A 25,899-nucleotide genomic window follows, 5' to 3' on the forward strand; every position below is an offset into this window, starting at 1 on the left:
ACCATCTCTCCTTCAGGAAACAACTCAAAACCTGGCTGTTCGAGCAGTAGCGACCCCCCCCTCCCTCCTCCCAGCGCCTTGAGACCCTAACGGGTGACTAGCACGCTCGACAAATATCTTTTTTATTTGATTTTTGATTTGCATTTATGTTGCCATGCATACTAAAACTATACATCAGCTTCTCTTGATTATCCCGGATTTCCCAATTTTGACAATGGTTTTTGTGCGGTTTACAGGTGTGTAGATTACGGTTCACCGTGGTATGAGCTGCAAGCATCTGAATGAGAAGGAGAATAGCTGCTAGAACCAGCCTTTATTAACTGCTCATCTTCTATTGGTTGTGAAAAATTAAATGATTACTTATTTTACCACTTTCCTTAACTTAACAATCCTTCCATTTTTGCTGTCAGTGAGAAGCAGTAAAGATTTTAATATTTGTCAGTTTTTAAAATAGAATCTATTGTTCCTCTTGCATTAGTGAGAGGGATATGCTACTCGGTTCTCCAAATTCTCTCAACTGCAAAAACATGTTTTTTATTTCAGTGATGTAAAAGGTATTAGAACTGAACAAAGTGCCCCTACCCACAGGGTTTCATTATCTCATTTGGAACGCAAACAAATGAGTTAAACAAAGGAGTCCTTGTTAAATCTGATTCTCATTGTACAACTTGTCAGTAGTAAACAACAGTGTTTGGATAATAAGAGCAGTTGCTCCCGGTGATCAATTCAACAGTTGTAATTAAGGTCAACGGATATTGGCCCAGATGGAGTAAACGTTTTTCTGGGAGCAAATGCTCATATTAGGCATTTGTGAACTTGAAATGCTTTTTAAAATGAACTGATCACATTTCAGGGTTCTGAAACGTGTTTTAAAATGGGATTGTGAATGGATACCGAATCGGTATCTGGAAGGGATGTATATTGTAAGTATCTCTTCCCAATACCAAATTGGTATGCTATGTATCAATGTTTTGCGACCAAAATCCAACATTGAAAAGTAACATAGACCTCAAAACTGGTGGTAAGCCATTCACAGAAGGGATGGGGTGCTGGTGGGAAACCTTCCTCTTTGCAAACTAAAAATAAAATGGGGAGGTCTGCTACAAGCTCTCACACCAACTAAAAAAAGCTTTAATTTTTAAATGCAGATTGTTGGTGTTGTCTGCATGCATACACAATACACACTAAAATAACTCATTGCTATACTGTTTTATGTCTTCAGTGTCCTTTGTCAAGATGAGCTGGATGATACGCACTACAGCCTGGAAGATATAATTCTCTCGGTGAGTTTGAAATTGATTCAGGTTTTCATCTTGCCTAAATAAAAGTCACAGTAGATATGATTTACAGAGCTTGTTTGCTTAAGTTTTTTCGACTGCTGTAAATTAAGCATCTAGTCACATCAGAGTCAATAGTAAAACAGCGTACATCGCCAGGTGAGGTTCTGCTCCTAGTACTTGCCAGGGCTGATATCTGCCCTCAATAGTAGATCCAGAAATTCAAGACCGTTTACATGACTTTGTGCTGGTTGTAGCCCCATGTAGCTCATTCCCACTTATAAATCACTTTGAAGGTCTCAAACTATGGGTAGTTATGCACTAAAACAAAATACATTGGTACCTTTCATTATGCTTCACAAATGCTAAGCTCACGTCCTCCATCTTTCCAAACCTGGTAAGGTGATGCTTCACTTTCATCATTCCCTCTTTCAGTGAAGTGCTCGGTTAATGGACCACTATAAAATATAAGTTAAATATTTCACCTTCGCAACAAGCTTTGGCAAAGCAAATATATCAGTTCTTGCAGTTTCAGTCATTAGCCAGATCTACTGACTGGGATAATGCCACTGAGTACAATAAATGTCATCAGCCACCAGGGCTCAGCAGCAGCCCAGCAACGTAGCAGGCTAGCCACCAGATTTACTCAATCTGAACAGTGGTAGAGAATATGCCAGGTGTGCTAAATGTGAACTGTGCCCGCGCAGCAGCTGCAGGGTGGTTACCAGGGACAATGAGCGTGGTTGCTAGAGATACCAAAGGATGAACCTGTTCTGGAAACTCAATGATGCCCTTACAAGAATGATCCTTTGGGCCTGCCATATTATTTTGGTCATTTTAGACTCATGCATTTACCAAAAATTACTTGACAAATATATTGTGTAAATACGTCAACTATTTCGCCTGCATTTCAATAGTAAAATGGTAAGCAAGCTACATACTAATATCTATTTAGCCATTTTCTAATATTGACACCACCACACTTAGCAAGCTCTAGCTCTGTTCCAGGAGTTTTGATTATTGTTCCACAAATGGAAATATAACACACAGTTTTCAAGACGTTGCCACAAAGGCAAAAAGCTCTTTGTGTTCTTACCTTCTTTAACGTTGGTTTTCAATGGTCACTAGAAGGCCAAGCTGATGACAGTTCATTGGGAGGGAAGAGAAGAAAATAGTACAAAATAGACAGCGTGGAGTCAAGTAAAGTGATTTAAACTGATACTTTAAAAAGAAAGAGCCATAGGCCGCTGGGAACACTGTGTTGACTCGCAGGTTCTCAGGAGATACACGTCTTTTCTCAGCCTATCCTTGTGGCATGTCTCCCAGAGAGCTGTGGTAGAGGGTGTTTACTTGGAGATTCTGCCAACTTCAGGAGGCTCACATTTCGGAGTAGGTTCACCTCAAGCCATACTAAGGTTTGGTCTCTTGCTTCCTCAAAGTCCACTATGATTATCATCAAGAAGGTAGTTGTGATCCATGTAGGACACTGTACTCTCTTGATCAAGAGCTACTTTCCCAAGTGACCTGCCAACATTGCAGCAACTAATACCCGACAGCTAAATATGTATCACTAAAAATCCTTACCGCCTCTATTATGGCAGTCTAACCCCTATTGGTGGGAGCGAGACATATTACCCCCTGGTCCCTTATGCCCTTGTCCCATTCATTAACAAAGTGAAGATAATCATCTCCGGACAGGAAAAAGAAAAGAGGAAAGCTGGAATCCTAACCCTAGCCCCTCCCACTGTGAGTACACAAGCAGTACTTACCCAGCATTCTGCCTGTTCTTTTTTTCTGTCTGTCGACAGAATTGAGTTGTGGATGCTGGTGCTGCTCCTGCTGGGCTTGAACGGCTTTCTTCCTTAGATGTAACCTGTCCAGCTGCCTGGCTGTGCAGTCGGGATGTCTGGTGCTCTGCCTCCTGGCCTGCCGGGCTTGCTGGGAAGCTTGGTTTTTCCGGCCTGGCTCTTGCGTGCCGGCTGGCCCTTTGTGGCTGGTACGCCAGTCTCCCGTGTCCTTCTGGGTTGCTGGGCTCATCTTCCTGGGGCTTGGCCGTGTGTCCCCTTGGGCTGGCTGCAGCTGGAAGGGGTGTCTTGGTCCTGTCTCTGCCGCCCACCTGGTGAGTCCTGCATGGCGGTTTCTATTTTTTCCTCTTTCTGTCTTTGCGCCTCCTTCTGTCGGCCGAGGTTGCGGACAGCTGCTACCCCTGTTGTTCACTGCGGTACACTACCGCTTGGTTCACAGGTCCTGCTGCCTCGGGGGGCCTGCTCCCCCATGGTCGAGGTAGAGCTCTGTGGTGTCCAGCAGTCCATCCACGATCTGTTGGCGGTTTGCGCTGCAGGTGTCTTCTCTGCCCTGGGTGGAGCCGGCGTGTATTACTATTTTCTGGTGCGGGAGCAGCCCCTGTGTCCTCGATGGGCCTGGCTCTGCTTTCAGGGTCCTTGGACATAACTCTTCCATCTGCATGATGGAGGGCTAGCCTTCTGAGAAAAACAAATGAGAAGCCTGGAGATGCCGGGGACTGAACACGGGGCCTCATACATACGACGCATGCGCTCTGCCGCAAGCTACATCCCTGCTTCTGCCTCTCATCCTTGCTGCTGGACTGCTGGAGGCTTGTGGGGCTGTATTTTCTAGAGTTTCTTGAGAGCTTGCTCAGGCTGCCTGCTGCTCTGCCTTCAGGGGGCGGATGTCTATGTTCTTGTGGTTGCGGTTGCTCTCTGTTGTTCCTGTGGTGTCTGGGGTCGCGTTATGGGTGTTGAGTCATTGTGGCCTGGTGGTTAAGGTCACTTACTCTTGGGAGTTCTCGGTCAAGAATGTTGGCGATGCTCCTTTCGTTATTGGATGTTTTGTGAACTCTCCTTTGGCTCTGTGTGTACGTGCGTTGCTTGTTTGGGTGCCGTGGGTCTGGGCGGTTGTCGCCCCTGCTGCCCTCTATGGTCACCTACCAGGTGCAGATGGGTCCAGCTCCTACCGTGCTTTGACTCTGCTCAGGCTCTCTTGATCCCTGACCATGTTGCTCCTTGCAGTGACTGCTGCCTGCTGTGCTTGGTCTTTCATTCTGGACCTGTTTTTTTGCCCTGTTTCTTTTTGCTGGCATTGTGGGTCCTCAGTTCTGGTCCCTGGCTTTCTGAGGGGGTGGGGCCTTGTTCCTGTTTCTGGCCCCCCTGGTGTTTCCGCGTGGCTGGGGATTTTTTCTCTGTGTCCTGTTGCTGGCTGACTGCGTTCGCTCTAATTGCCTTGTGCTCCTCCTGTGGTTCACATTTTTGGGCTCCTTCTTCTTTTCCTTTTGCGGGGATTCATCTCTTTGTGCAAGGGAGGGGGCCTCGATCTGTGTCTGCTGGGTCCGCCTCCTCCAGGTGTGGGCCGTGTGGCGGGTTGGCCTCCTGGGTCGACTGGGAGCTGGCGTCTGCATCTTCTGTCTTGTCCTTGTTCTTGCACTGCGGGTTCCTGGTTCGTCCTCCTGGGTGTCCTGGTTCCTCGCCTGGTTGATTTTCCTTTGCTGCTCTTGTACCGCATTTCCTCTTGGGGTGGTCCTTTGGTCCTCTCTTCCTTTGTTTCTGTATTCCTCTTGGGGTTCTGTCCCGGTGGTACCTTGGCTGGGTGTCTGACCGGGTTTGTGGAGGCTGTGGAGTCTAGGCCCTCTGTGGATGGTATTGGGTTGCATCTTTGCCGCCTTGTCTGCTCCCGGTTTTGCCTGGTTGCTGGGTGTGGTGGTGGTTTGGGTCTGGTACTTCCATATTTTTATGGCCGGCAGCAGTACCGTCCGGTCAGTCATGGTCTCCTCTGCTCTCCGCTGTTGAGCAGTGTAAGGTCTTTTTGGTGCCTGGATGGGTGTCCGCTTGGGGCAACCGGCTATTGTTGGCTGTTTGTTCTGTCCTCCAGGGGTTGCCACGGGCCGTGGTGTTTGTTCCTCCTATAATGGGGGCGCTTCTGGGGGTCTTTTTCTTCTTTGGGCCTTTCCTGCCTCTGACTGGGTTTTGCCTGCTGGTCCCTGCTCGGTTCTGGTCTTATAGTGAAAGAATGGGGAAACCCAATACACCCTTGGTGGCTTGGGCAATGAAATCAAGAATCAGTAGAGGAGTGCCTACAAGGGATTTTGTTCAAAGTCGTGGTTAAAAAAGTCTATAGCCAAGTATTTTCAGGCTAAAGTTGAGAGGGTACAGGTGCACTGCTTGTGACTTACGACGTGATGATTAGCGCGTTTAAGAAGACCCCTGCAGTGCGATTTGACTCCCCCAGAGGCTGCACCAGACCGCGTTTCTGGCAGTGTACCCTCTCAACTTTTGCCCGAAAATACTTGGCTATAGACTTTTTTAACAACCTGGAGAAATTCCCTTGTCGCCTTGACTCTGTTGAGCTCACTTCTTTCAAAGAAATTTTGGAAGGATACATTTTTACTTTACAATCAACTTCACGTCCTGAAGATGGTCTGACGGTCTCATTGCCAACATAGACCGAAACGTCAAAGGTACATCTATTTACTGTACTATTTGTTGATTTCGAGGAACTTTTTTCTGTTTTGTCATTTTGTTTTTCTCTCTGAACCCCTGGAATAGATGTTTGCATATGTGTTTTATAGGTTAAGTTGTAATACCTTTAACATTCTGTTTGGTTGATTCTGAATATAATTCCCTCGTTTTCATTTTTGTACATATTAAATATTGTTGTTTTTTTAAAGAAAAGATTTCCCTGTTGTCATACAATTGATATTTATATCAAAATTGGTTTATTTGTGAGAAAAGCAATTATTATTTTTGTGTGTTGAAATCACAAGTTCATCACTGACCAGGATGAACAAAAATGGATTGTATTATAAACAACAATTTAATCACGTCTGTGAACAAAATCCCTTGTAGGCACTCCTCTACTTATTCCTTTTCCTGTCTCTGCCCTTTTTTTTGGTGAGTCGGGGCTGGTTTGTGGTCTGCCTGTGCGGGCCTGTGTGGTTGAGTGCTCTATGTTTCTGCTGCCGGTTGTTCGCTCTATTGGGTTTGGGCTTTTAGCCCAGTCCTGCGCTCTCTGGGTCTCCGCTTGTGGGTGGCTGTTTCCTCGGCAATCGTTTCCTGGCTCTTGCTAGGGTGGGCTGGTTTCGCCCCTTGTGACCTGGGCCTCCCCTTTCCGGCTGCTCTGGTCTTCTGCCTGGGTGGCTATTCCTGTCTTCCCTGCGTGCCCCCCGCTTTTTCTGGGGCCCGCTCTCATTGGCGGTGTCTGTCTCTCTGTGACCCCTCCCTCTGTTCGGGAGGGGCAATCGCTTGGTGTTTCTCTTGCCACTTGGGTTGCCTGCCTGCTTGGCAGCTGGCTTCCCGGGGACGGCTGCTGTGGTTTGGGGGTGTGGTTGGGGATTGGTGATCCTATGGCCCTTCCTGGCCTTTGTTTTCACAATGTGCCCTGCTGGGGCCTTCCCTGTTGTGGCCTTCCCCCCTTGTGGGTTGGGCCACTGGGTTTTGTGGTCGGGCAGGTTGCTTGGCTTCGATCCTGGCTTCCTGTACGCTTGGCGTTCTGTTGTCTTGGTTCTGCCCTGGGTGTTTTGTTTCTCCTGCTCCTGCCCTCTCTTGGTGGGTGCAGGACTGTGATGTTGGTGGGCCTGGGCGGTCTGTTTGGCTTCCGTTCTGGCTGCTGTGGCCTCTCTGGTTTGGAGGGTTTGTTTCCCTCCCCTTGGGGGTTTTAGGCTGTTGGCTCTGTCCCCCCCCCCCCTTTCGGGCCTATGTGGGTTCCGGGTTGGTGGTCCCCGGTCTTTTGCTGGCTTTTCTGTTGTTTGGTCGGCTGTCTGCCTGGTCTCTTTGGGAGCGTTTTCTGTCTGGCTTGTTTTTCTGCCCTGGTCTTTGTGGCAGTCGGGGTTGGCCTCGCCTGCCCCTGCTTCCTGACAGTCCCTGGTTTGGTTGGGACCTTGTTCCTTGTGGGGCGTTTGGCCTTCTGGGGTTCTGGTCTTTGGCTCTTACACTGTTCTTTTCGGTTTGGTTGGGGTCTGGCTATCTGGTCCTCTTGGAGTGCTGTCTGGAACTGGTTCTGTTGGGTTCTCTGGCCTGCTCCCTTCTGGCTCTGTGGGCCTTGTGGGGTGGTGTTCCTGGGGTTGTGTTTCTGTTTCCCCGGCTTTTTTGTGTGTGCCTTGGCCTTTGCTCACTCTTGGCTGATTCCTGGGCAATCGCTGTGGCCCCGCCTCCCCCTCAGGGTGCATGGTCGTTTGTCTGCTCTGGTAGTTGTTGCTGGCCGTTCTCTGGTGTCTGGCCAGTTCTTTCCTCCTCCTTGGTTTGGTCTGGCTCTGGCCCATTTTTCACCCTTTGTGCTTGGTTACGTCTGTGGCTGTGGGGCCTTCCCTACTTCCCCTTTTGGGGTTGCTTGTGTGTTGCTTGGTCTGTCGGAGATTCCCTTCTTTCTTGTTGGGGTTGGCTCTGTCGGCGGCTGCTGTGTGCCTGCCTGGTGGAGCTGGAGAGCTGAGTTTGTCGGCCTTTTTGTCCGGTGCGCTCCTTGGTCGTGTCTTGTTGGGGCTTCTTCTTCTCTGGTTTGCTGCGGTCCCTGGGTGTTGATTTCTTTGGCGCCTGTTTCCCTTTTGGGGCTTTGCCTTGGGGTTCTCTTTGGGGTGCCTCCTTTCAGCTTTCTTTTTGGCCTGGTCGCCCTTTTTGCGTGCTTCCCTTGGTTGCCCTGGGTCCTCTGTTTCCTGTTTCTCTGGTTGGCTTCCTCCTTGGTTTTCCTTGGTTCCAGTTTCCGGTCCTTGGTTGTTTCCCTGCTGGCCTGTTCTGGCTTGCTGGTCAGTTCGGTCGCTGGGGGTCTTCTTCTTTGTGTGGCCTCCTCGCTGTCCTTTTGTTGTGGGCGGCCTCGGTTGGCGTTTTTTGTTTGGTGTGTTCCCCCCTTCCTTATTCATGGGGTGCTCCTGGTTTGTGCTGGCTTCCCTCTGTGGGTTGTCCTTTTCTTCGGCTTGGACATTTCCCATTTGTTTTGGTGGGTGCGGCCCTGCTTTGGTGTGGCACTTTCCTGTCTGGGTGCTCTGCCTGTTGTTTCCGGCGGTTCTCCCGTTTGCTGCTCTTGGGTTGCTGCCTTTAGTGTGGTTTCCTGGGTGTGCTTGGGGGTTTGGAAGGCCGGGTTTTCTGCTTTGGTATTCTCCACTTTGTTAATGAATGGGACGAGTACATAAGGGACCAGGGGGTATTGCTATTTTACCTACCGGTAATCTTCATTACTCATGGTCCAATTGTCCTCGTCCCATTCATATACCCTTCCCTCCCTCCCAGACGCCCGGCCTTCCTGTGGGGGCTTGGTTGTTCAGGTGGAATGCTGGGTGAGTACTGCTTATGTACTCCCAGTGGGGGGGCTAGTGTTACGATCCCAACATTCCTCTTTTCTTTTTTCTGTCAGGAGATGATTATCTCCACTTTGTTAATGAATGGGACGAGGACAAATAGACCCGGAGTAATGAAGATTACCGGTACAGCTACACAACAGCCAATACAGGCATTTTAGTGTTTTCAAAAGATGGGTGGCTGATAGCATGGAGAGAGACAAGACTGTGTGACTTTGAGTGAGTAGCCTAAAATTGTAAATCTACAGATACTAAGTGATCTTAATTTTTCTAGTGCTGAATGTTTTTTTCAAAAATAGGTAGCATGGATTGCACACATGAACATAGCTGAGATGTTCCCTCTGTTCTCAAAAAGAATATCATGCTTTGCCCAAAAGGTGTTCTGTGGAAGACGTGTTCTCCAAATCAATCCAAGGGGTCTGTAAATATAAGAAAAGAGTCAGACAAAAATGCTGCAAGTGGTTTTTAGACTACAATGATATCCATACATACTCAGGCCGTTATCTTGATGAGACATATGTTCAGAAATAGTCAGTGCTTCCAGAGATAGAGAGGGTCACAGAATGGAGATTGCCTTGGCAAGTCAACCAGTTTCCCCAAGACAAGAAAAATGAAAACACATTTATAGGTTCACAGCATGCAATGGAATGTCCAGTAATATTTCATAGAAAATAGGAATTGATTTGTCAAGAAATTTGGAGCCTACATAAAGGCTACATCCTTCAGTTTGCAGAATCTGCTTTTTCCTTGCCCCACAACAATTATTGCCTCCCATCTGAAACTTTTTACAGGAAGCAGACCTTTTGCTAGGATCAGTAAAGGGGGAGAAAAGGCTTTTGTTCTTATTGCTTATGCATTGAAAAACAAAAGAATGAAAACCTAGATGTTTTCAGTCCTTAAGACTCTTAAGCATGTTTCAGGTGAGAAATGTATAATGATGCCCATCTCTGCTGCAGATACATTGATAACATCCTCTTCCTATGGAAAGGGCACAGGACTACGTTTGAGGCTTTTTATGAGTGGGTCAACTCCCTCAACCCCTTCCTCCATTTCACAAGTATCTCATATAGTGCTCTACTCTATCTAGATTTGATGACAAATTAAAAACCAGCACATTGAAAATGCCCATAGACTGCAATAGGCTTGTACTTTCCAGTAGCCATCACCCAATCAATCAATCAATCAATCAATCAACCAAGGTGTTTGTTAAGCACGACTACTCACCCGTAAGGGTCTCAAGGCACTGGGGGAGGGGGGGAGGTGTTCGCAAAGACTCCACCAGAGACTTTCAATTATGGCCATTTTCTGCGATTACGCTGTAACTGCAGCTCTATCACTGACTACGACACCCAAGTACAGGAACTATCAAAAAATCTAGAAGCAAGAGAGTATCCCTTACACTCTGTCAAAATAGCCAAGAACGGGTTAGGATCAATAACAGAGAAGCTGTTTTAGACGGCCTACTAACATGCTCCTTCGTGTCATTATAAACACCGCAAATTCTAACAGAATGCGTAAGATCATAAGAAGTCACTGGAACATTCTAAGTTCAGGCAACCTAAGCTTACCTCCGCCGAGGTTTGCATTTAAACAGACCCCCACCATCAAAGACAAGCCGGTCCACATACCTTGTGGTAACTACCCTCCATAAAGGGTCATTTCCTTTGCGGCTCATGCTTTGTATGTAACCTTACCACTTCCACTAAGGAAGTCAAGCTTATGGGTACCTTTACCTGGACCCGAAAATCCCACACTAATTGCAACACTAATAATTGTATTTACACAGTGCCATGCCCATGTGAGAAAAGATACATAGGGATGACAACTTGACCAGTTCAAGTTCAAGTTCAGGAATTTGTATAGCGCACTACTCACCCAGAGGGTCTCAAGGCGCTTGGGCGGGGGAGGGAGGGGGGGTTCATTTTTTGTCGAATCGCCAGGTTTTAAGTTCTTTTCTGAAGGAGATGTGGTTCTGTGTAAGGCAGAGGTGAGTGGGGAGTGAGTTCCAGGTCTTGGCCGCCAAGTAGGAGAAGGATCTACCTCCCATGGTGGATCTTTGGATACGCGGAACTGCGGCGAGGGCTTGATTGGAGGATCTTAGATGGTGGGTGGGTGTGTTAAGGACAGTCGAGTGTTGAGGCATTCGGGTCCTAGTTTGTAAAGGGCCTTGTGTGCGTGGGTGAGGAGACGGAACGTTATTCTCTTGTTGACGGGAAGCCAGTGGAGGTCTTTCAGGTGGCCGGTAATGTGATCTTGGCGAGGGATGTCCAAAATGAGTCTCGCTGATGCGTTTGGATGCGTTGGAATTTTTTCTGTAATTTGGCTGTGATTCCGGCGTATAGTGTGTTTCCATAGTCCAGTCGACTCGTGACCAGTGCGTGGGTGACAGTCTTTCTTGTCTCGGGGGGGGATCCACCGGAAGATTTTTTTGAGCATACGAAGTACGTTGAAGCAGGAGGATGAGACTGCGTTGACTTGTCTGGACATCGAGAGTGAGGAGTCTAGGATGAAGCCAAGGTTACGTGCGTGGTCTGTGGGTATTGGTGCTGTGCCCAGAGCCAAAGGCCACCATGAGGCGTCCCAGGCAGAGGGGGATGATCCTAGGATGAGCACCTCCGTTTTGTCTGAGTTAAGTTTTAGGCAGCTGTTTTTCATCCATTCGGCTACTTCTTTCATGCCTTTGTGAAGATTGGTTTTGGCGGTGTTAAGGTCTTTGGTGAGGGAAAGGATCAACTGGGTGTCGTCAGCGTAGGAGATGATGTTAAGGTTGTGTTGGCGCGCGATGGATGCGAGTGGACTCATGTAAACATTGAAGAGGGTGGGACTGAGTGATGATCCTTGTGGTACCCCGCAGATGACTTCGGTGGCCTCTGATTTGAATGGGGGAAGTCGGACTCTCTGAGTTCTCCCAGCGAGGAACGAGATGATCCAGTCCAAGGCTTTTCCTTGTATGCCGATGTTGCTGAGGCGTTGTATAAGGGTGCTGTGACAGACTGTGTCGAAAGCGGCAGAGAGGTCGAGTAGAATGAGGGCCACTGTTTCTCCGTTGTCCAGTAGTGTTCGGATGTCGTCTGTCGCTGCAATGAGGGCGGTTTCGGTGCTGTGTTTGGCTCGAAATCCGGACTGAGAGGGATCGAGGGAGTTGTTGGATTCAAGGAAGGCGGCGAGCTGGCTATTGACGGCTTTCTCAATGACTTTGGCAGGGAATGGGAGGAGGGATATGGGGCGGTAGTTTTTAAGTTCAGAGGGGTCTGCTGTGGGTTTCTTCAGGAGGGCGCTGAGTTCGGCGTGTTTCCAGCTTTCTGGGAAGGTAGCAGAGTTGAAGGAGCAGTTGATGACATCACGGAGATGGGGTGCGATGATGGAGTCTGCTTTGTTGAAGATGTGGTGGGGACAGGGGTCGGTTAGCGAGCCAGAATGGATGGAGTTCATTAGGCGGATGGTGTCTTCAGTGGTGATTGGGTTCCAGGCGCTGAGGTTGTTAGAGGGCGGTGTAGGTTCGGAGGGGGGTGGGGAGGATTGTTCGTTGGAAATGTTCTCGAAGCTGTTGTGTATGTCGGCAATTTTGTTGTTGAAGAAGGAGGATAATGAATCGCAGAGGTCTTGGGAGGGAGTAATGTCGTTTGAGGCTGCGGAGTGGTTGGTGAATTCTTTGACGATGTTGAAAAGTTCCTTGCTGTTATGGGCGTTGTTGTCGAGTCCATCCTTGAATGCTGATTTCTTGGTGGATCGAATCAGTTGGTGGAGTTTGCGGGTGGCTGCCTTGAAGGTGGTCATGTTGTCGGTGGTTGGGTTTTTTCTCCATGTTTTCTCTAGAGTACGGCATAGCTTCTTGGATTTCTTAAGGTCATTGTTGAACCAGGGGGCCTTTTTGTTACCTGATTTGATCTGGTGGTTTTTCAGGCGTGCTAATTCGTCAGCGCTGTGAGTGATCCATTGTTTGAGTTTGGTGGCAGCTTGGTTTGGGTCCAATGAGAGGGTGGGAGGGTTTTGGTTGAGTGATGTGAGGAGTTGGTCGGTGGTGATTTTGTTCCAGTTTCTTCGAGGAATAGGTTGTGGGGGGTTGTGGGTCGAGGTGGTTTTGTAGCTGGAGTGAACACAACTGTGGTCCGTCCAATGGAGAGCTGTGGTGCGATCAAAGGAAATGTGTTTGCTGGAGGTGAAGATTGGGTCGAGCGTATGTCCGGCTACATGGGTGGGGGAGTCAACAAGTTGTTTGAGTCCGAGTTTGGCCAGGTTGTCCAGAAGGGTGGTGGTGTTGCTGTTGTTTTTGTTTTCCAGGTGGAAGTTGAGGTCTCCTAGTAGAATGTAGTTCTCGGAGGCGAGGGCATGTGGGCTGATGAAGTCAGTGATGTCTTCGCTGAATTGTTTATGGGTTCCTGGAGGCCTGTAGATGAGGGTGCCTCTAAGTGTGGTCCTAGGGTCGGTGTGGATCTGGAAGTGGAGGTGTTCGGCGGTTGCAAGGTTATCGTCGAAGCTGGTCGTGATTTTGATGGTGTTCTTATGGACGATGGCAATGCCTCCTCCTGTTTGATTGGTGCGGTCTTTTCAGGTGATCTTGTAAGTGTCCGGGATGGCTATCGCGATGTCGGGTGTTGATGATTCGTTCATCCAGGTTTCAGTAAGGAAGGCGGCGTCCGGTGAAGCAGTGTCGAGGAGGTCCCAGAGTTCAGTGGTGTGTTTGTGGACCGAGCGGGTGTTCAACAGGATGCACTTCAGGTGGTTAGAGTCGGAGCAGTGTTTGGGGTTAGTGGATATGGTATGGGTCTTGATGCTGGTAAATTTGCAGGAGTGGCAGGTGAAGGGACCGTGGGAACGTCCCGGGGCAGCTTCGTAGCATTGCGGTGTGCATCCGGGGTTAAGGGCTAGGAGGGTCGAGGCGTCATATGTTAAGCGGGAGGAGTGCGGGATGCGGGGGCCAGGGGGTCTGGCGCTGGGCGCGGTCCAGGCCCGGACGGGCGTAGACGGGCTTACCTTTGGCGCACCTTCGGCGCTCATGGGGCGCGACCGCTGCGCGTGAACGCTGCACGCAAAAGCATCTGTCATAAATGGATGGTGGAGGGGGGGAGCGGCGAGGGAGGGTCAGCTGGGAGGCGGAGGGCGGGGTGTAGATCCGGGCAGGGAGGCACAACAACAAACTTAAAGATGGCAGCAGGCAAGAAACGAAACTGGATTGGGGCAATACCTATCAAAACACGCTATGCAATCATACAGTGAAATAAATTAATTAAAGGCACAATGCGATTCCACTGACTGCGCGCTTGTAAATTGTAGCGTTTCGGTAATTGAATTCACTCGACAGCAGACAGTCACAAATGCGCGTGTACGAGGCTAAATTAATTAAATATTGAATTGGCAGCAATGATAAATATGAAGAGCAATGCGAGGAAGGCAGATAGCAATTGTGAGGCGCTATGATACCACTGCAGTCGGGGTGGGGAGCTGCGTGGGGGAGCGACCGCTTCTGGATGATTCAGGACGGTCACAGTGGAGATGCTGGAGGGTAGGGCCAGTTGAATCAGTGGGAGGGACGGTCAGCTGGGAGGCGGAGGGCGGGGTGTAGGTCCGGGCAGGGAGGCACAGCAAGAAACTTAAAGATGGCAGCAGGCAAGAAACGAAACTGGATTGGGGCAATACCTATCAAAACACGCTATGCAATCATACAGTGAAATAAATTAATTAAAGGCACAATGCGATTCCACTGACTGCGCGCTTGTAAATTGTATTCACCCGACAGCAGACTATCACAAATGCGCGTGTACGAGGCTAAATTAATTAAATATTGAATTGGCAGCAATGATAAATATGAAGAGCAATGCGAGGAAGGCAGATAGACAGAACATCTGAGTAGTGTTAGATGTCGGAGGACTAGCACAAAGATGTGCGCACACTTTGTGAATCATAAACATTCACCAGGTTATTTATGCTGGACTGTACTTGAATCATTACCCCACCTCACAAAGGCTGCTCTTTTTAAAAAAGAGCAGAATCAGATTTTCCGATTGTCCACCCATATATATCGAATGAATGAGGACATACCTTGGGTGGAAATTGCCCCATGACCTCCATTATATATGGTGTACCAACATCTAGCTAGATCATTTCTGCTAAAACCTTACTGGAGCTCTGGCTCCCACATGATGAATTTCATACCTCCATGACAAATGTCCACCATCCCTCCCAACCTAGAGGAACTCACAGAATATCACCTCTCACATAAGCTCCTGACTACACCTACACATTGCACCTACTGACAATGTCTACTTTAGTCATGGCACCATTTCAACCGAGTCTACTCCCAAGAACAACTGGGACCCGGTCACAAACTACAGCGTAGAATGCGCATGCGAACAGTCTAACATTTTTGCATTTATGTTCTATGGGTGGGGAGTCCCTACTTGTAAGCTTTTAGGTATCCTTAATTACTCTTAGACAGCCTCCCCCTACTGTTTAAATATAAACAACGCAGGGACATTGCACCCCCCCAGTCACCCAGACCGGTATCCCCTGTGATCTTAACTACCACCACCCGACAGGAGCCGACTTCTACACTTTAAGATGGCGCCACCTTTCTCAGCCCTTTCAACACTAGGGGGGGTCCATTATGATGTCGGGCGGATTGCCTTCGCCAGGCTGGCGGTAGCCAATGCCGGCCTGGCGGAGGCAATCCCCCCGACACCTATGCCTGGATTCCCCCCCCCCGCCGTATTAGGATGGCGGGGGGGAGCGCGGTGGATGGAAAGACCGTCCGCCGCTTTACCGCCGCGGTCGCCTTGCGACCGCTGCCGTAATGGAATAATATGGTGGCAGTGTCCAATGGACACTGCCAGCCATATTACAATGTCCACATATAGGTGCCTTTCTGAGGCGGCAATGCCGCCACGGAAAGGCAGGCGGTGTTTGCTGCGGCTGCCCCCTGTGAGGTCCCAAGGTGATGCCGGTTTAGGGGGAGGACAGGGGGGTACCTATGGTACTCCCCCACATTTGCATATGCAAAGCGGCAGGCACTGCCCAGTGCCTGCCGCTTTACACATGCAAATGCGTTCACGAGTGTTTTGCATTGTGGCGGGCGGTGCAGAGTGCACCACCCGCCATAATGCAAAACATGGAGGACGTGCCAGCCACAGTGGCGGGCACATCCTAATTCCCCCTACGGGACCCCCGCCCTTATGGTAGGCAGTCCCGTTCTCCGTTAGGGTGGCGGGCAGACAAAGTCTGCCCGCCATCCTAATGAGCCCCTAACTGTCTGTGCCTACTACCGCCAGGCAACCTCACTAGTGCCTGACTTCTGCCCTGAACTCCGGAACACACCGGAGAGTGATTACTGACACGACCAGTCTTAAGCTGTCGAACGTCCACAGCCCTCACTCTCGAGGCCCTGGGGGCAGGGTAGGTTACCACACTAATGTCACCAGGATTACGTAAGTACATTCAACGTTATTTAGCCCACCGATTAGTTCAAGGGCTTTCCGCATATCGTCCTCCTGCCCCCAAGGACGTTTCTGAATTTTTTAGCTTGCCGCAGTATGCTAAAATGCAGTGTGCCTCCCTAGACGCCCTCGAGGAGGCATACACATAACTCTAATTGGGTAAGTGGGCATTCTTTGGATTCTCCACAATGTTTTTGGCCATTGTTTTGGTTTATTTGTAATCTGTATGTTATACCCATGTATGTTACACCACCAAAACAAGTGTTTTACATGGTGCCAAGCATGCCAGAAGTGCATTCTTTACTTGATTTTAAGATACATTACCTTCTGCAATGCCATTCAACTCCTGTTTTTTCTATCATGTCTCTAACTTACTCTAACAGGTCAACCTTATTAGGCTCTAAAAGGCAGCCTTAAAGATACTCCATTACTTGGAACGGATCACTGAAATAATATCGAGGGACAAAATATCGACTTGCAAAAATATTGTGGACAAAATATCGACAGTCAAAATATCGAGTTTGTATCTACAAACAGGTAAGTACAAAAATATCGAGTACAAAATATCGTTTACAATAATCTAGATATAAAAAATATCGACTTTATTAAAACCAGTGTTAAATTAAATTAATATTAAAATTTAATTATGAAAATATACTTAAAAATACTTACATTAACTTATAATAATTAAATAATAAAAAAAATGTTTTACAATCTTATTTGTTAAAACATATATATATAGTAACATACTATAATTAAATAATATACTATTATATTACCGTACGATACCAGAAGTGTAAAAAATACTATTCCCACTCCAAAGAGTGCAAGCGTAGGTAAAGCGTTGGATAGCGTAGGGGTTAAAATTACTATTCCCACTCCAGTGTGTGCAACAGTAGGGAAAACTGACCCTGAACCCTAAAAATACCCCTTTACCCAAAAACCCAAAACTGACCCCGAACCCTAAAAATACCCCTTTACCCAAAAACCCCAAACTGACCCTGAACCCTAAAAATACCCCTTTACACAAAAACTGAAAACTGACCCTGAACCCTAAAAATACCCCTTTACCCAAAAACTGAAAACTGACTCTGAACCCTAAAAATACCCCTTTACCCAAAAACTGAAAACTGACCCTGAACCCTAAAAATACCCCTTTACCCAAAAACTGAAAACTGACTCTGAACCCTAAAAATACCCCTTTACCCAAAAACTGAAAACTGACCCTGAACCCTAAAAATACTCCTTTACCCAAAATTAATTAATATTATTTAATTACCAATTAATTATTAATTAACAATAACAATAAAGTAAATATATTAGCACATTAGCTGTAATTAATTTAATTTAATAATTAATATTATTTTTTACCAATTAATTAATTAACAATAACTAAAAATTATATATATAAATAAATTACTTAAATTAATGTAATTAACTAATTGATATTATTTAATTACCAATGAATTACTAATTAAAAAATATGTACAAAATTATATTAATTAATTAACTAATTAATATTAATTAATTACAAATTAATTAATAATTAAAAATATTTACAAACATATATTAATAATTAATTATTATTAAATTACTCCCCACCCTTATCCCCTATTAACCCAACATCCCGCTCCTAAACATTAACTACAATTTATATTACTATTAATAAAAAAAAAAAAATTTTTAACCTTTTTTCTACATATTATTGAAATTTTTTACTTTGACTATTTATATATATTTTGTCGATATTTTTGTACTCGATATTTTTTTAACATTATTTTAATCAATATTTTGACCAACGATATTTTTGTTATCGATATTTTATTATTCTCGATATTTTTAACTCGATATTTTGTCCATTCGATATTTTTGAGTCGATATTTTGTCTGTGCACCACTTGGAACATGTGCTCCACACTTATGGTTCCAATCATTGTGTTGATTAGATCATCCTTTTCTTTGGTCCTGAAAATTTGCCCTCAACCATATATTGACTACACTTGGCAAGAAACATCTCAACCTCTTAATTCTAAAAAGCCACCATAGTTCATTGCCTCCGTTGGTGGCACACATGATTTTAACCAGACAGGCGGACTCACTGACAGGCGGACTCACTGAATTAAAAATCTTTAGTCTACCAATTTGCTGATCTCTTTTAAATCACTATCACTCACCATCCTAACTCTCACTTTTTACTCATCTACACCTAGAGACCTATACTGACATAGGACATACAGCTTTGGATAAAGATTTCCGTCAAAGAGCCCCCTAGAGGGTGCCCATCAAGCATTGCAGTGCAGGCTGAACGAGGACCAAAGCTCTATGATGAAGCATGAAACTTGCAAACTTGTGAAGGCTCTATTTCTTAAAAGGAACCACCCTCCCGGTTCCAATATACCTAGCATGACAACACCATACAGTTTGATCCCTTCTTCAACTCCATAGGAACTGCATACCCACCTGCCTACTAGCAATTCTTGGAGCATGTATGCTGGACCTTCATGCGCACTTGTTCTCCCTTTGTTGTAATTGGTTATTGGTGCCCATACCCATTCCTTTTCTGCAAGTCTCAAGGGCAAGTCCATTCACATTCCAGTTTTACCTTTCATTGGATAAATATGTGAGACCTCTGTTTTCCCTCCCAACTTCCTCTGAAGATTTAATTGACCTCTTTGAGGATGTGCTTAGCAACTCCTTACAGATTTGATTTCCGTTTGCTCCATTCACTATATTGTCAAAACCTTAAGAGTTGTTGTGATTTCTCAGGATCACAGATGTTCCTCACACTTTTCCTACAACAGCAACCTCCCGAGCTTTAAAACTGCAAGACAAAGCATTATGTTACCCAGAGGAGACAGGGTAAGTGGCGAGAGAGAGAGAAAGATAGGCGATATTCTGGCATAATGGTGAGACTGTAATCTTGGAATTTCCAATGGCCGATACTATTCCCTGCGAATCCATTGGGTGTCTGTATTACTATATAAGCACAGGTTATTCTGATTCACACAATATTTAGTTTAGAGCCCACTACAGGATGGAGGTTTACCAAAGAAAGGATGAAGATATGCTGTGACTCCCTCCTTCACAACCCTCCCCCCCCCGCTACCAGCTTTTAGCTGGAGAATCAAACAGAGTGGAGTACCTTTCAATTAAAGTCCTTCTCCAGTACCTAAACAAGTCCTTGTTTCAAAAGGAATCTTTTTTTGGCCCTGGCCACTTTCATGCTTTTACAACAAATACAAGTTGCAGTGAAAGCTCAGAGACAACATATTTCCTACATAAAGTAGTAGATTTTGCCCCAAATTAGTTGAGAATCTAGCAACCCCTCTGCTTCATATTCAGGAGACCCAATGTTCCTTACTGGAAGTGGTGGAGGAAGCAAGAGCCTTTTGCACATGAACCACAGGGAAGGGCTAACTTGACTGCTCTCAGAAGTGTGGCTCACTGGTTAGAGCAGGCAGACCCTGAAGCAGAGGTCAGACCCGGGACCAGGGTTCGATTCCCGACGCGGCAGGGTGTTGAGCTCAAATGTCCACGGACTCGATAATTCTCGCTTCGGTGCCTGACCTAATCATGGGTTCACACTCTGCAACTCTGGGCATTAAGCTTGCTTAATCTCCACAACGGCCCCCCGCGGCGGGATGCCTGGCTTTTACCTTGGGGAAGCCCTGTAGGGGCTATCTCACAGGGAAAAACCAGGACGGGTTCCCAAGGCAAGCGCGGAGATCCCCCTTCGGGGTTGATTCTGGCGCTATATAAGAAATACAATAATAATAATAATAATAATTTCTACTGATCCCAAAATCTGGAAAGTTCCCACAAATTAAAAAGTAGGCTTGGGAGAAACACTAGGATAGAAATATTCTTACATTAAAGCCACACTAGATCCCCAACTTTGCATTTGAGATGGGTGAGTCAGTGGTGTTTAACAAAGTTCTCCTATTCAACCTTTGCTTTTCAAAACGGTTTCAGGGTTAACATTTGGGCTTATGGACATTTTGCAAAAGGACTTTTAGAGTAAGGTTCTTTCAAGGCACAAACACTTCAGGCTATGTTTTTCGGTTTTGCTGGCTAAAGTATGGTCAGAAACGGAATTATCTTGACACGGTTGCTGTATCTTCTGTTGTGGGGTTACGTCTGGTACAAGTGTATCCTCATGGCGTTAAGCATCTTAATTTGCATCATCTTTTTCCCCAGTGTTTTTCAATTCATTTGTCTTCTTGAATGGATTCCTGTTGTTGCTGAATCTCAGTTAGCAACATTTTTGTTTCAGCCTGGGGAGCCTCTTGAATCATAGTAAGTTATGCTACTGTAAGTGATTTGTCTGAATGTCTGGATAAACCATCAGCCTTAACATGGCCATTACCAGGCAGTATGCGATGAGAAGAATAATGATTTGAATAGTGCCTCCAATGGCAAAATGCTTCCCGAATAGCAAGTAAATCCTAGTCACAAATGGTGTAATTGTGTTCAGCTGCTGTTAAAGTTTTTGAAAATGTGAATGTCTCTGCCAAACAGTGGCTCCTGTGTTAAATGAGGACGCATCAGATCCCAATGTGATAAGTAAAGAATGGTGTGAGAAAGCAAAGGCCCTCTCCCTTTTTGAAAACATCCTCGAATTTATAAACCTCTGGGGCCTCATTTATGAAAAGTGACGCATCGCTGCGTGAAAACAGCGATGCGTCACTTTTCAATGCGCACTCCTTACGACATTCCTGATGCGTCATATTTAATGTATGACGCATCATGTCGCAAGGAGTTACAGATACGTCAGTATTTTTGACGTATCTGTAAGCGCAAAAGTGACGCATTGCTGGAGTGTGTCACAAAAGTGACGCAACTCCAGCAATGCGTCCTTTCACATGGGGAAAGCCCCATGTGAAAGGACTTGCGTCAGTCTTACGCCTGCTGTGAGGCAGGCGCAAGATTTTGACGCAACAGCGTCCTAAAAGTGACGCAGTGAAATCTCATAGATTTCACTGCGTCACTATTACGAGGCTTTTTGCGGGGGAACGCCCCCTCTGCATACATTATACCTGACGCAGGTATAATGTGGCGCAGGGGTTTAAAAAGTGACGCATCTACCTAGATGCGTCACTTTTTAAATATGGCGCAACGAGGTGCATTTTTTACACCGCTGGTGCGTCACAAAAAGTGACGCACCGGCGGCGCAAAACTGACGCAAGGCCTTCATAAATAAGGCCCCTGGTATTTATGTAGTTTTAGGGTAGATGCTGTTTTCTGTAAATGCCCTTTCTAGAGAAACAATGGACTTCACGAAATGGATCTAATAATGGAATACTGGCAGCCACCCAATAAGTCTGAGGATTATGTTTTTCCAGCAAATTAGTCCTTAAAATCACCACAACTCCACATAAAACCTGATACATCAATCAAATAAATCTTGTTTTGATGTGTCCTGTCCTGGTGGTCAATCCCAAAGGAATCGATTTACAGTCAGTCTTGTTAAATGTGAAGGGTGCCACACGGGTTCCATCCATCCCTTTGACTTCTTCTGGCACTTATTTTTTGACACAAGGAGTCATTTTCTCTTGTTGGAAGGATATGTCGATAAAGCACCATGAAACTGTGCAATCTATTAATGTGCATTCCTGTAACAAGTGCCTTGGATTTGGTATTTCTAAGGTGATATAATAATGTGGCTTGAACTCGACCAAACCCATAACCAGACTCCAACTCAAACTGTGTTTGCCTCCTAATGTCGAGCCAAGATGTTTGCTGGACCCGTGGGACAATTACATAGAAAGTGATCTACTTTTCTGCAAAAGATGCTTAGTATTTTTTGCCTCGCCCTTTCTTGTTCCTACAGAGCAAGCTGTTTTCTTATATTACATATGTGAATTGGTCCATCAGTTGAAACTCAGACAGGGTAGTTGTTGCATTTGTAGGATTAGCTGGAAAGTATTGCAACTTTCATCTTCTTCCTGAATAGGTCCTTCTCTGTTGAGAGTTAAGGTCAGGCAGGTCATACAAAAGATCGAGATGATTTGCCGCAAAGCATCTTCGGTCTCTTCTCGCTGCCCGTGGTAGCGGGCAGCAGCAGTTACATCATCCGTTCATGATGTCTCAGGTAGTAATTGTTTCAACAAAGTACTATATCAAATCAAACCTTGAGGCCTTTGTTTGCGCACCAATAACCTTCCTGTTTGGCTTGCCTTCTACAGAAGATTACTTTAAAATCCTTTGAGAATGGATATAATTCTCAAACAGGATATTGATTTAGGATCAAGGGAATTATCCATGCCTAGGCATCCTTGGATAAATGAGACAAGTCAAAGGAAATGTTACCGTGTTCTGTGGCACATTTTTGGAGAGACGCCAAATATGTAGATTAAATTCACCTAAAAATATAGAAAAGTGTGATGATCACATGAATACCTTTTGGAGGAGCAATGCCTGCTCTGGTAGCGTGTTAGGGAGTAAGCAAACGCAAGGAGAGGATGGACGGAGCGCTGAAACTTTTCAGACACTCACCCCAGTCAAATACCTGGGTTGAATCCATCATCATTCTTTAGCTCACTTCGCCACCTCAGTTCAGACCCACCTATATGCAAATCAGTCTTGGCCCTGTGCCTCATAGGAACAGACCAGCCCGAACTGCCAAGCCAGGTCTTCCCTGAACTGGAAAGAAGCATCCTGGGACCAGTTTCTGGGTAACACCCTTCATCAGCCAGGCTTGCTTGAATCCAGTGGCAAGGTGAGCAAGGGACCCACGTCTGGGCATACCCTGCCAACTCAGGGCGAACAAAGCAAACACAAGGAGATGATGGACGGAGCGCTGAAACTTTTCAGACACTCATCAGCAGTCACAAATCTGGGTCGAATCCATCATCATTATTCCGCTCACTTCGCCATCTCAGTTCAGACCCAGCAATAAGCAAATCAGTGTTGACCCTGTACATCATGGGAACAGTCCAGCCCGAACTGCCAAGCCAGCTCTTCCCTGAACCGGAAACAAGCATCCTGGGCCTACCCTGCCAATTTAGGGCAAGCACAAGCGTATTAGGGACTCCCTGCCCTTACCATTTCTCCATCTAATGGTGAAATATTTCTTGATGTGGGAAAATGTTGGAGACGCTGAGGTGACATTACTAATTTGAGAGTCAGTGGGATTAATAATGCAGTCTAAAACATTGTCCTTTCCTAGCAAGCAGATTCTTAATTCATCCAGGTTCTTATTAATAGCTTGAGAAATTGCCTGTACCAAGTTCACCTTTGACTCAATGAAACCCATTATTTTTTAGGCTTAGCAGATAGTCAAAACTCCAAAAGGTGGTCGGATTTCTGAGGGTGGGGGATGGTCTGCACTCTCTCTCCTCATTGCAGAAACCTTTTAGCCTGTCTAGTTGTATGGTTTAGAATTATGTTAATCAGGGTAGAAGGAGGAGATGCGAGAGAGACACATAGGTGATATTCTGGCATAATGGTGTGAATCTATAGATTATTCTGGTGTCATAACGATCATACAATATTTACTTTAGAACACCTCAAGAATTGTAGCTTACCAACAAAAGGATAAGGATAAGGAGATGCTGTGCTTACTCCCATTCAGCTACTAGGATTCAGCTGTAAACGGAACAGGATGTAGTATGTCGGGCTGGATGTGTCTTTAAATGCTGCTAGCGAACAAGGATGAATGTCCAAAGTAGTTGCATAAGCACAATTCTGCTGCCAAAGATATTAAACTGCAGTAAGACAACATGGGAAGGTAAAACATTCAAAGATTGCCTAATGGGATTTAATTCCTGGGGGGAGGGGGGGACTTCGGAAGGTTAAAAATAATAAAAGTGCAGGGGCACCAAATGGGTGTGAATTGGATCAAATTTAGGTAACCCCAACAGTGGCGCGCGTCAAGCTCTGTCTGAGCTGCCTTTTTAAGTAATGCTGCCTCTCCTGCCCTGGAAGTGGTTATGTATGAGTATGTTCAGCCTGCATGACTCTAAAGCAAATGGCCTCCCCAATCTCTACTTTCCTGGTTTCTGTAGTCTCCATACTTGTGTATGTCTTCCCCAATGATTTTTCTTCTGAAGGATGGTTGGTGATTGTTTTCTCATTAAAAACAACCCTGCTGACCCACCTTTTCTTAGTGTGAGTGATCTTTGGAGAATCTTAAATGTTGTATTCATTCCTGAACAAAATGGCCACATGTGCCATTGGTAAAACGTAGAATGTTGCCTATCCTTTATCAATGACTGAAGTCAACCTTTCGCAGATAAGCAGGCGATGGGAACTACTGCCATTTTTTAAATCATTTTATTTCTTATTCTTCCTTTTCAGTATGTTTCATGCTGCTTTCTTAATATGACATTCTCTGACCCCCCCCCGTTATGTTCCCTAACCTAGGCCAAGTAGCTAAGTGACCTTTTACCTACATTTGTCCTACCTTGCTCTGCATAACAGTTCCAGCAATGACTTTTTGCCCAGTTATGTGCAGAATAAAAATCGATTGGTTTCCTTGAAACTACCCTCGTCTATTATGCATAAGGATTTTCAGCATCATATCTTAATCCCCTGCACATGACGTACGTAACAGGATTGACATACTCTGTACAAAAGTCATCGCTATCTTCGTCCTCGGGTGACAGGGGTACTTTACATAGTTACAATTATTGATTTAGGCTCATCTACATAATCGTACTCACAACATATCGATATGATAGAAACAGAGAGGCTATCTTTTTCATATAAATGCACTGCACCTTCATTAGGAGAAGGAGAGGAGACGCTTCTAGGCTAACACTGACACAGAGGTCCCTGCATGCTGAAGCTTCAACACTCAGTGGTCTGACATCCCTTGCAGGGTGTCTAACTAATGACCAAGACGAGGTCCTTCATTGTCTGCCATCAGGTAATGGCTCTTTCCTAAGGGTATGTATATGGGTGCTTCACACCCATATACATGCTAGGTACATTTAGGTACACTTAGGTGGGGTACGCATACCAGGAGTACGCTAAGATTACTGTTTTTATCTATGCCAGCATATATTGGTTGCTTAGCAGCATGTTCGAAATATATCTACTGTTTACTCTGTTGGTGCTTGTAATCTCTTACATTTTATTCTGTCTATTGATTGTCACAGCAAACCTATTTTATACTAGAAAGATGCTAGTTCAATAAATACTTATTGAAAATGTCCCCAACGTTTATTCTGTGTATCTCTCTGAGACTAAGTGAGCACAATTAACTGAGCAAAAAGTACTCAACTGTTTCCACGATCCCTGAAGAGTCAAGGGTTTTCAACTTTTATGGTTGCCACTATTCACTCTTTGCACTGTAAGCTAGCCGGTCTATAGGCTGACATATCCTGTGGTGGTGTCCGGAATCAGTCAAGACACCAATCCCTTAGTTTAAGTTGTCCAACAAATGCGCAGATCCTATGTATTTTTAGGAACTACACCCCCCCCCCCTACAGCCCAGTATGGCAATTTTTTACATCTTAACTGGCTTCTTGTCCCATTTAGGGTTGTTTAAGCTTCCTTTCAACTCCCTGGTCCACCGCAGCTCTCGTTTGAGTGGAGGTAGATGAAACTCTCCCATTGCTTTTTTGCTTAACTACCGCATCCGTAATTTTGGACGGCTGCAGCTCAGTTGATGCACATTAGGGCCACCCCTATTTAGGTACAAGCTGGAGCTGACGCGTAGTGGATGCTCAGTCAATCTTAACTTGTTGAATGGTGAGGTAGGGGACTGTCAGCACTGTCAGTGCGATCCTACAAGCTCATCCGATCCAAGGCTCTCATTCAGCTAGTCCGATCTGTCTGCTGAGTGAAGAACCTCTAAAGATAAGGCCAGGGAGGGCAACATTCTCAGGTGCATTCATGGGGCATTAATTAATGTGTGTTCCCTCATTAAACATAAATCTGAGATCTCAGTT

At 45.8% G+C, this 25,899-nt stretch overlaps 1 protein-coding gene across 2 annotated transcripts in view; it reads left to right on the forward strand.

The window, feature by feature from the left end:
* Nucleotides 1–25,899, forward strand: part of RASGRF2 (Ras protein specific guanine nucleotide releasing factor 2) — a 1,825,430-nt gene that overhangs the window by 1,565,417 nt on the left and 234,114 nt on the right. For both annotated transcript variants that reach the window (XM_086960835.1, XM_086960836.1), the window contains exon 20: nucleotides 1,223–1,283. In XM_086960835.1, coding sequence (XP_086816961.1) covers nucleotides 1,223–1,283 — 61 coding nt within the window. The remainder of the gene's footprint in view (nucleotides 1–1,222; nucleotides 1,284–25,899) is intronic.

Source organism: Lissotriton vulgaris, chromosome 3_1 (assembly GCF_964263255.1).
Source record: "Lissotriton vulgaris chromosome 3_1, aLisVul1.2, whole genome shotgun sequence".
Taxonomy (NCBI): domain Eukaryota; kingdom Metazoa; phylum Chordata; class Amphibia; order Caudata; family Salamandridae; genus Lissotriton; species Lissotriton vulgaris.